General features: G+C 34.1%; 1 protein-coding gene across 1 annotated transcript in view; it reads left to right on the top strand.

Moving 5' to 3' along the window:
- Nucleotides 1-12389, top strand: part of LOC121371493 (protein O-mannosyl-transferase 2-like) — a 39067-nt gene that overhangs the window by 22197 nt on the left and 4481 nt on the right. Inside the window, exons 10-19 of the mRNA XM_041497423.1 lie at nt 144-253; nt 2279-2409; nt 2848-2926; nt 3217-3368; nt 4224-4312; nt 4682-4758; nt 5574-5645; nt 7132-7288; nt 10397-10537; nt 11024-11135. Coding sequence (XP_041353357.1) covers nt 144-253; nt 2279-2409; nt 2848-2926; nt 3217-3368; nt 4224-4312; nt 4682-4758; nt 5574-5645; nt 7132-7288; nt 10397-10537; nt 11024-11135 — 1120 coding nt within the window. The remainder of the gene's footprint in view (nt 1-143; nt 254-2278; nt 2410-2847; nt 2927-3216; nt 3369-4223; nt 4313-4681; nt 4759-5573; nt 5646-7131; nt 7289-10396; nt 10538-11023; nt 11136-12389) is intronic.

The following is a 12389-nucleotide window of genomic DNA, read 5'->3' on the forward strand; positions in this document are numbered from 1 at the left end:
CTGTTTTCTGCTGTCTCTTCATCGGGGAACAGCAAAAATGTTAAATTGTGAAATTTATGCATTACTATTATTTAAGTTAATTATTTAAAAGTACATGTATATTGTTATTAATGTGTGCCTATATTAAATGTGTTTGTTGCTAGATATTGCGTTTGGCAGTACTATTAGTCTGAAGCAGCGGAGAACAGGGGGAGCTTACCTCCACTCCCACTGGCATCTCTACCCTGAGGAACACCCTCCAAAACAACAACAGGTTTGTCTGATTCTTTACATAAGAAAATATGAAGAGCGGTTTTACAAAACTTGCTATATCCAAAATTAGGTTTGAATATGTCCAAAATTGGGTTTGTTTGATTCTTTACATTAGTAACACTGCTGTTACCTCAGAAAATATGAAGAGCTGTTTTACAAAACTTGTTATATCCAAAATTAGGTTTGTTTGATTCTTTACATCAGTAACACCACTGTTGTATCAGAAAATACGAAGAACTGTTTTACAAATAGTTCTAACTACATTAATATTTTTGTATCTATCTCACAACATAATAAGGATATATAAATTTTTTAGCCAGAAACCCAACCTCATATGTTTCTTGAGTTTACTTAAGAATATAAGACTCCATCATGTGGGATAGAAAAAGTTCACCCGAGGTGGTAGAAATTTCGACTTGTGACGAGGCTTGCTGAGTCCCATTGTAGAAACTTTGACTTGTGACGAGGCTTGCTGAGTCCCATTGTAGAAACTTTGACTTGTGACGAGGCTTGCTGAGTCCCATTGTAGAAACTTTGACTTGTGACGAGGCTTGCTGAGTCCCATTGTAGAAACTTTGACTTGTGACGAGGCTTGCTGAGTCCCATTGTAGAAACTTTGACTTGTGACGAGGCTTGCTGAGTCCCATTGTAGAAACTTTGACTTGTGACGAGGCTTGCTGAGTCCCATTGTAGAAACTTTGACTTGTGACGAGGCTTGCTGAGTCCCATTGTAGAAATTTTCACCATCGAGGGTGTACCTTTTTTTATCCCACATGACTGCATTCATTCAGTTTATTTTACATGAACAGACAAAGATGGCTGAACAAGTAACTTTTTTATTTGACCATTTTATCATATTTGCTGTGTTTGTTTCATGTGTTAAATAAACTTAACACTGCTAATTAACAAGATAGCTTTTATAATGAAGGTTTTAATAACAAAATATTAATTTAAAACTGTCTAGTGACCTCACATCACCATCTCACATTAATATGTCATATATTACCAACACTGTCATGTTAAACACAAGCGTGTGATATTCCATGAAGGATAGAAATTTCTTACATAGTTTTCTTTCATGGGATAGCTCTGTCCCATATACCTGAGGATGAGAGAAAGGCTATGTATTTGTTTAGTTATACAAATGTATTCAAATACCAGGGCAAATTTCAAAATACTAGTTTTGGTGTCAGATGAAATTTTAATCTTTTCCCATTTATTCCTTTACAGTCATCCACATTAGGAAGTAAAGTAATATAGTTTTGTAGGAGGCAGAAGGAGCTGCATTAATATCATGCATAACAAATTCCTTACTTAACCCATTTTGACTTAGTGATGTTTAGATAGTTTTAGTGTCTTGACATTGATAGAAATTAAATATGCCAACTTAACAGAATCAGTGCAACATTATATCAAAAGTATATGATGGAACTTTGATTAACTCATGGGGTTTTTTATAACAAAGAAACATGTTTGAAATCTAGATTAACAAACTTACTTCTCTGATTAACCCTTTGTCTCTAATAGGCACTTTAGTTTTGGTGTCAGATGGAAATTATATTTTGGTGTCGATGGAAATAAAATATCATGGTGTCGGATGGAAATAAAATATCATACTTTTCATCAGTATAATGAACACATTATACCACACCAAGCTATATATTTTAAAGTGCTTTCTTCATCATTATATTTCATTAAGAAATGACAGTCATGACTCTTAAAGGGGCATTCCTGACTTTACAGACATTTAAACATGCCCCCTGCTAATAAGGCTTTAATGAATAAAACTGAATATTAATTACATTTTCTTACTTAGAATATTAATATTTGTACACTATGTTTTTCTTGAATTCCTAATGTTTATAGTAGCGTAAACATGATTTGTTTTTACATGTACAAAATTATGGAAGGCAAAATCCAGTTTGAGCTGCTAATTTGAATTTTTTAGGCCTGGTGTTGACCACATTTGAAATATGCCAATGAAATATGTCAGTTATTACACAATTCCATTATCCCCTGTTGCCAGATAACAACGTACAGTCACAAGGATCACAACAACCTGTGGAAGATCAAACCAGCCGATCAGGATGCAAGCACATCTGACAAGCAGGTCCAGCTGGTGAAGAGTGGAGATCTGGTCAGGCTGGAACATATCGTGTGAGTCTTGGGAAAAACATACACACTACTTCCATTTTAACAACATCCTAAGGGTTTTTTGTTTCTATTCATCTTCAGATTCAAAATTATTTGTAGAAATAGCTTAAGCTTTTCATTCTCTCTTCTTTTTTTTTGCTTTTGTAGTATTCAAATTTATGAATATTTTTACCTTTTTTTTAATTTTTGTATTTATGAATATTTTTGTATTTTTTTCATTTTGAAGGAATTTTCTTTGAAATTTCATTTAGATATTCTTACAGTAAATCTATTTTTTTAACATGAATAGTTTATTTAGTTTTCAAAACATTTTTGTTTAATGTTTTGTATTTAATCTTAGCTCTATACTGTGTAGACAAAGTTAGATATGTCTTACTCTTAACTGTCACAACATAAGAGAACTGAACTGTAAGTTTCAGCTTGTTGTATCTGTTGATTTAGAACAAAGAGGAATCTACACAGCCACAGAGAACCTGCTCCCTTGTCCAAAAAACATTTCCAAGTTTCGGGATATGGCCAGGTAAACACATTTTATTCCCTTTATTTTATTATACAAGATGCCCATATCTGCAGTGTTTTATAATAGTTTATTAGTTTAAACATTTAATTATGTTAAATTCTTGTTTACCTTTTTTACATTTTACAATTTATAGTTGTTTTTGATTGAAACATTTTATTGCTTTTTAAAGGACAAATGGACTAGGCACAAGTTATACAACTTACTAGGCCCTTTCCTAATCAACGCAAATTATTATAGCTGTTAGATCAAAATCAAGACACACTTGCTTATCTCTAACGCTTGTTTTCCAGAATGGCACAGGGGACACCAATGATATTTGGCTGGTGGAGATTATTAGTGCCAGTCCAGGTACTCCTATTCAGACAGTGCGGTCGAAGCTGAAATTAACTCACTACTATGTCCGATGTGTTTTGTTCTCTCATGATAAAAAGCTGCCAAAATGGTGAGTGCATCCAAGGAACTGTCTGTTTTATTCTTTTAATTTATAGATTTAAAACAACTTATATCAATTTATAACAATAATTGTTGTTAAAAGTGTTACTTTCATAATTATTTTTATTTAGTGAAATAATTTCTTGCAATGATTGCTATTTTGTTAGGAAATAACTGGGTTTTTACTATGTTTAAAGTGTAATAAATAATTTGGCGAAATTTTCTGCTCACCCAGAGCTGGCCCTGAAACAAATAATTATAGTATTTAGAGGTTTTTTTATTGATAATTTATTTAAATGTCATACATGTAACAGAATCCTAATCAAACATTAACATTTTACCTTGTTATTAATTTTTTAATTTGTTTTTAAATGTAATTATTGTGTCATTTTGGTTGATTTTTTAAGATTAATTATCTAAAAATCTAACAAGAATCTAAATTGAATATGATTTTTACTGTTCTCACATTTGTATTCAAGTCAGTAATGAATAAAAGAGATGCCGACATCTAACACTTTGTGCTATAAGACATCAAATTAAACATTAATAAAATGTAAATAAACCTCAATTATGACACCACTAGAGCACATTGATTTATTAATCATCAGCTACTGAATGTCAAATGTTTGATAATTCTGACAAATAGACTTTTTATATGCACTTTCCCACAGGCAGAACAGCATATACCATGGCCTTTGATGTACAGATTGTGGGGGTCTCAAATAATAAATGATCAGCTGAAAATAACAAACTGTAAACTTGTTAATTAAAATGATGACAAATATAGTGGAAACTAGGCTCCTACAAAAGACTTCGTTGTGACATTCAGCAAAATGTGTGTGTAATTCTGTTACTTGTATTTCAGGGGTTGGGAACAACTGGAGGCAACATGTAATCCCAATACAAGAGATAAGAATGCCATGTGGAGCGTAGAGGAAGTCATTGATCATAGATGTAAGTTATGAACTGTGTATTAAATCTCATACAGAATCATGTAATTTGGCACTGCCCGACCCTCTACTTCAACTTAGAAGCTGAGACAGCTAGAATATGTCCCCCACCCACTTCCAAACAATTACTGGTATTTCTGGTATTACTCATTATGCCTTGGAGCATTCGAAGAAAAAACTCATTATTCCTGTATTATTGGTATGGCATTTCCGACACTTATGAATGTCGATCATTTGGTTTTCCTAGAATTGTAGTTGACAAATCAACCATGCTGTGAACAATTAGTGGCTCAGTTTTAACATAAAAACTAATAAATTGTATTTCATATTCACATGTATGTATATTCAGCTTTCTGTGATATTTGGTTTTCAGTGCCAAATGTCAGTTTTGAAGTCTACTCGCCGAGTTTTCTTGAGAAGTTAATTGAGAGCCATGCTGTTATGACCCAGGTTGGTAGAAATAGAGCTATAATATTATTCGTATGTTACTCAGATTTATCTTTGATTACATTAACTTCAATGCACTGGTATTATACTTTATCCTATAACTTACCCATGATATCCATGTCATAAACCCATGTGATAATTTAGTGTATTAACCTGGTTAATAATGGTATGCAAATCTGCAAGGTCTCAGGTGATGTGGATGGGTCATTTGCTTACAAGCCAACAAGACCTGTGTACCTGAGCGTAACATTTTCAAAGATTTATTTAAAATGAATTTGTGCTAATCGTGATGATGTCATATTACCGATGGCGGTGACTTTAGTACTGTGATTTACTAAAAATTTAATTAAAATGTTATTTTAGAAGTGTTATAGGATAAATAGAATTCGCTACTCGTGTTTCTTAATATGGAAAATATCAAGCTCGTCTAATTAATTGGTATTTGTCTCGGCAGAGCCTCGACAAATACCAATTAACATAGGCTCAGTTGATATTTTCCATATTAAAAAACACTCGTGATGAATCCTCTATATATTACTCAGATTTTTCTTCGCTAAGTTCAATGTGCTGGTATTATACTGTATGTTCTAATATATATAAATCTTAGAAATGAAACCATTAAATATGCTAAAAGTCAAATAAGATTTTGGAACTTTTTTAATCCAAAGTGTATTCATTTAAATATAACTTTTGGTAGAATTACTTTGGCATGTAAAACTAATATATGTTTATAAGAAGTTACTTCAAAGTTGTAAACTTGCAAATATTTCTTATTTTTATTATTATTTTTGGAAAATTACGCAATGTTGTTTTTACAGGGAAACAGTGGTCTCAAACCTAAGGAAGGTGAAATTACTTCTCGCCCATGGCAGTGGCCAATTGATTACAGGGTAAGTTAGCATAATATTGCTAAAATGTTACTCTCATTTATTTACTTGTATTCCATTTTTAACTTAACCTATAGTCCATCCCATCCTTTTATAAAAATGTTTTTTGTAAATAATTTCGGTTTGGTTTGACGTAAGAAAAAAAGTAAAAGTGTTTTGCAAATAACAAAAAAAAGGCAGTTTTTGTGTACAATTAAAAAAATAATTGGTTTAGAAATAAATAAAACTCTAATACATACCATAGTAAGAAAACGACGCTTTCGGCATTATGGCCGCCATTTTGATTTATAGACTGGTGTAAAGGAAGGAAGGAAATGCTTTATTTAACAACACACTCAACACATTTTATTTACGGTTATATGGTTAAGGACCACACAGATACTGAAGGAGGAAACCCGTTGTCACCACTTCATGGGCTACTCTTTTCGATTAGCAGCAAGGGATCTTGTATATGCACCATCCCATAGACAGGATAGCACATACCACAGCCTTTGATGTACCATTCATGGTGCACTATCTGGAGCGAGAAATATCCCAATGGGCCCACTGACGGAGATCGATCCCAAACCGACCGCGCATCAAGTGAGCACTTTACCACTGGGCTACGTCTCACCCAGACTGGTGTAGTTTTGATACAAGATAACTCTATTTCATTAAATTTACTACAGAGAAAATAGTCAGAGTTATCTCATTTTGTGTTTCCCCTGAGGAAGTTTAAAGTTTTTGAAACGTTGGGATTTTAAGATAGTTTTTAAGACAATTTTAATACCGTATATATTTTGTATTTCTTTAATTGCACATAAAAACTGGGGGGGTTGTAATTTCCAAAACACTTTTACTCTTTTCTTACGTCAAACCAAACCGAAATTATTTACAAAAAACATTTTTATAAAAGGATGGGATGAACTATAGGTGTGTTAAAATTATGAGATGTTTGATCCTCATCTGCTGATCAGCTGTGTTTTATAACAGTCATAATTTATCAAAGACCTAAATCAGAGGTTAGTTTCTTAACAAATTACAGTCTCACATAATTATATTAATGATCAGGCAATGTTTAGTATATTATAGTTTTTAGGGGCAAGCAACAATCTTCATCTGAAATAACACAGTTGCTTAATTACACAGATTATTTTATGTACACATGTCAACACATGTTAATGTTTTGTTTCTAGTCTATGTTCCTCAGAAGTTAGATATGCAGACATATGAATTTTGGAATTTTAAAAATATTCTACTGGAATTGTACATGACATAAATATTTTGGGATTGAATTTCATAATGTTACACTTCCAGTACAAAATGTGGGATTCTGGAGGCATGGAATCCTGCTAAATTCACAACCTGACAATATTATGTTACAGAATAAGTTAGAACTTAGAGAATGTATAAGTGTTTAATATAATGTGTGCTGTCATTCTGTATTTGGGGAGTCTTCAGTGTTATACTGGTTTGTTGTATAGCATGTCAGTGATCATGTCTGTTTTAGGGTCAGATATTTTCTGGCAAAGACCATCGTATTTACCTGCTCGGAAATCCAGTCATATTCTGGTTGCTGTTGGTTACCAAGGGACTTTTTCTTGTCTGCTTTGCTGTGCATTCTTTCCTGAGAAAACGTCAAGTGGCTGTGCCAAAACCTCTTTTATGTAAGTAAACTCTTCATTTAACTGGGAAATAAATCGTCCAATGGCACATAGTTAAATGTTTAATATTGGTTGATTTTAAAATTCACGACATTTTGTTTGAAATTCTTAAAAAAAAAATTGAAATATATGTTAGAAATGCAGGACATTAATCAAGTTTTGTTTCTAATAGTATTGTACAGAGGGGGTATAGGTTGCACTAAACCAAATAATTTCTGGCTGGGTCAAAGTTTGAGGTGCACTCAACTTTTGATAGTCATTTCATTGGTGATACAGGCCTTTCCCCAGGATTTTTTAAAGGCGCTTACGTTTTTAGCATCAGTATAACACAAATCAAGCCAAAATAAGTGGGGTAGTGGGTTAAAAACAGTTAAGTGTTTGCCTTCAATCCAGCTAATCATGCTCTTTTTTTAAAACGTTTTTTTTAAATAACCCATCAATGCCCCACCCCCAACAATTTCATAATGTTTGCCATGTGGTTGCTGTTGATTTCAGCGTTGTGTTAAATGCTTGTTGTGATTTCTGCTTGTAAAATACCCAGGCTCAATCTAATAAAAATTAGCTCCACTATTACATGTGGATCTAACAGCAGCCCGTTGGAGCTCATGTCCAGTTGACCTTTCATTCGACCAATCAAAACCTTACTTGCAAAATCATGCTAGTGATTTGAAAAGAATTTGAAAACATTCGGGATTATACCGAGGGTATACGAAATGATTCGGTTGAATTACAAAGTATGCCGGAAACTAATTTCAATATAAAATTTTATATAAAATTTGTTTCAAGACGGAAAAAACCCCATGATGGAGCCATAAAATCTGTTTATATTAGTATACAATCCAGATTTTATTGCTGCACTTTTCCCCCTGTTTTTTCAATGTTGAAATAGACCAACAAGTTCGCCTATTGCATAAATAGTCTCGACCGATATTTTCAGAATTTGTATGCTTCCGAATAACGTTATAAAAGGCGAAGTTTAATTGGTCGATATTTAAATTGTTATTTATACATAAAATGTCACCTGGACATGGGAGTGCACACAATGCTGTTAGATCTACTGGTAAGACCAGTAGAGCTAATTTTAATCAGATTGACCTAGGCTAAGAATGCCGACTTCACAGTATATTCCATTTATAAAAAATAAAAATAAATAAATAAAATAAAAACTGTTAATAAAATAAAAATTTACGGTCTTTTTAAAATCCAGCTAACTTATTAAATGTCACCTCACAGTCTTACAAATATATATCTAACATTATCTAACAAATATGATTATTGTAAATAATTCAGTGTACGTTTAACTGCAATTTGTATAAATACTGCATGTTCATTTCCCGCGATCGCGATCTCTCAACCATAGGTACAAAATTAACAAAGACAAAGGAAATAAATGAAACTGCCGTTAGGTATTCATTGATGCAAACAACTATTGTTTTTCTACAAATTTACATCAAGATTTACTTCTGTGTAATTGTATTGTTCAATGTCCGCAACGAAGCCTCTTGACACGTGGGTGTTAGCTGACTCTGAAGCGTGATGTATGTTTTCGCTCGATCTGGCTGAACTCAGCTCTTGGGATAGTCTATATGTCTTTTGGCCCTGAACTGTATTCAAATTGACACGCATTGTCGGTTTGTTTTTATTACTTTGGTTCAAAGACTTTACAAAGTTAAAATAACAAGTTACAGATCTTCCAGCCATTGAATTACCGTCACATTGCTGCCATACATGTCGAATGCATGCCATTAAAATTAATAACAGTGATTATTAAAATAAACAAACCTCATAACGCCTACGCTGTATTCTGGATTTTCTCGTTACCGGTCGTGAGATCGCTATTATGCTAATTGAATATTTGGTATTATTATGTTTGAGCTGTCGGATAGATTATGTAACCGTTTGTTCACATCAGAAGATAGAAAATGGTTTAGCCAAAATTTTAGCCACTTGCAAATTTTATTAGCCATTTTCTTAAAATAATTTTTAATTAGCCAATGGCAAATTTGGCTACCGACAGTGCGAGCCTTGGATGTTTTCAGTGTGTGTGAATTTTGGGAAGGGGGTGTTTGGATAGAAATGATTGATAACTGTACTTTTAAAAAGTGCTTCACCTATCGTTTATTCATTTAAATGGTACAGTTGATTCTGTCAATGGGCATCTTCTTTGATCGGCCTTGAAGCTTGATTACTCGGCATGGGAATCCCGTTACACGTAAGCGCCTTCCTGACGGATTAGCGGTCCCAGTAGATGTGGTAAAACTCCAGTTGTGAGCAGACGACTGGTCCATTGTATTTAGGAAGTGTTTTACCTGTCATAGTAATTAGGTGTGCTTGATATATTGGTACACAAGTTGTATGCAAGAGGTAGTCGACTGCCACGCTCGTACTTGTGAAAATTGTTTTTCTAAAGCACTTCCAATCAAGGCGTAGAGGCAATTGATTTAAGGCGCTTCCGTGCCGTCAAAGCGCTTACTTTACGGACCAAGGCGTGTCGGGCCGCTACGCCTAACGGCTCTGGGGAAAGCCCTGTGATAAATGTGTGTTGTGAAAAAGAATTGTTTCATCTGGGCAAAAAATGTATGTAATTTTATTTCATCTAGTACCACTGTGTCAAGTAGCCTTGTGCTTGAAACATGTATGGGGTACAGTACCTGTAAATGAAAAAGGTACTCAAATTTTGTGCGGAAATAAGGTAGTCATACACTCTACCCATCATCTCTGAATTAAGCAGCTTATGGTTTTTATTCACGTTAAGGGTGAGGGGTGGTAGTATTTATATCCGTGGTGTATATGTCGATTGATACGCTGCAGGTAGAAGTTTTAGTCACATATGTTACTATTGTCATCTGTGGGATTTGATTTGGTGGTATACACCCTGAATGGTGTAAGTCACAAACAAAACATATATATAATAAAATTATAACTATTGCAAAATTTAAGGGGGCCTCAGGCCCCCCTAGATCCACCTCTAGGGCAGGATCTAGATCAGTTGTAGAACAGTGTCATTCATTAAACATTCCTTTCTTTTCCTCTAGCATGTACCTTTTATAGGGAAAGCATTTATCTCAAGTACCGTAATAATAATATATATATAATATTATATACTTTCAGGTTATAACCAACGAATGTTCCATGCTTGCTGGTTTTTGATGCTTGGGTGGGCCCTGCATTATCTCCCCTTTTGGACAATGTCACGGGTGTTGTACTTCCACCATTATTTTCCTGCATTCCTCTACAGCGCTATGTTAGGAGGTAAGACTTTTCACTTAATATAATTATTGTACTTTAACCTTCTGACTACTGCAGGCGAGATATCTCGCCCGACGTCACGCAAGTCAACATACTGTACGTTGTATACAGTGCATTCCCCCAATTCATATTTCCTGTCGCTTTGCACACAGCACTCACTGGAAATAATAATACAACAGGAAATAGATTAATTGAGAGTATGGCAGCTTTAGTTTTTTGTTTTTCAATGGAAAATACCTGGGAATTTTGGTTTTCGGCAAGTATTTTCTCTTGACAACAATGGTGGAATGTCGCAGAATCCATAGCCGATAGCTCATTTGATAATAAATTTTATTGTTTTACCAACAACGAAAATAACCAAATAAGAAAATATTTTGTGGGCAAAGTACTTTAAGAGGCCAAAATGTACCATAAAGGGAGTTATCGAAGTTTGACTGTATATTATTTTCTTTACACTTATATTTACACTGTACATTTATCTGTTTCTAGGTATAATGCTTGACTATCTCATCACAAGACTGTGTTTGGTATTACCTGAATCCATTGCAATCAAAGTGTTCCCCTGGTGTTTGGGAATCATTGTTTTGGGAGTAACATACAGGTATGTTTTATTTAGACAATATTTAAAACTAATCAGACCTATTAAGATATAACGTAGTTTCGAGTGTACCAGTATTTTGAAAATAAAACAAACACTGATATTTAACACTGTGCTAAAAGTAAAAAAACAAAGTAATGTGTTAAGATCTAAAATTAATTCCCAACTTTTTATTTTATCTGTCGAACACAGTTTCATGTTTTGGAAGGTCTAATTCTACCACAAATCCTTACCCACCGGACATTTTGTTTTCAAAATCTAGATTAGCAATATTTCTAGTCAATTGAAAATTGATTAGCAACTATTGTGTAGCGATCTCTGAAACTTACATAGCGAATCGCAATGTGATACTGAACAAAAATGTTCCCTGTTACTATTAGGAAAGTGTAGATTGGGAAGGTGAAATTAATATTTCTTTTAATGTTGTACAATGTGTGTGTTAGTATTCATGTCAAATGTTTATACCCATTCCATTTTGCATAAACCATTACAGCCTTGTAAATGACATCCTAAATTTCATGCATAAAAGCTATAATTGTTCATAGTGGTGGATGAACAAAACTACCATTCACAAAACTGTTCAAATATGTTCATTTTAAAACCACAATTTGTTTTGAAATATAAAGCAAGGAATGTTTTCTTTAACAATGCACTCAACACATTTTAATTACAGTTATATGGCATCAGACATATGGTTAATGTGATAATGAGATAGGAAATCTGTTTCCGCCATGCAATTGCCTACTATTTCCGATGTCACAGCAAGGGATCTTTTATATACAATATACCACAGACAGGGATAGTACATACCACAGCCTTTGTTACACCAAACCGGCGTCGTGGTTAAGCCATCGGTCTACAGGCTGGTAGGTACTGGGTTCAGATCCCAGTCGAGGCATGGGATTTTTAATCCAGATACCGACTCCAAACCCTGAGTGAGTGCTCCACAAGCCTCATTGGGTAGGTGTAAACCACTTGCATCGACCAGTGATCCATAACTGGTTCAACAAAGGCCATGATTTGTACTATCCTGCCTGTGGGAAGCGCAAATAAAAGATCCCTTGCTGCTAATCGGAAAGAGTAGCCCATGTAGTGGCGACAGCGGGTTTCCTCTCCAAATCTGTGTGGTCCTTAACCATATGTCTGACGCCATATAACCGTAAATAAAATGTGTTGAGTGCGTCATTAAATAAAACATTTCTTTCTTTGGAATGAGAAATAGACCAGCAAGTCCACCAATGGGGGTTGATCCGAGAC

The sequence above is a fragment of the Gigantopelta aegis genome, chromosome 4 (assembly GCF_016097555.1).
Source record: "Gigantopelta aegis isolate Gae_Host chromosome 4, Gae_host_genome, whole genome shotgun sequence".
Taxonomy (NCBI): domain Eukaryota; kingdom Metazoa; phylum Mollusca; class Gastropoda; order Neomphalida; family Peltospiridae; genus Gigantopelta; species Gigantopelta aegis.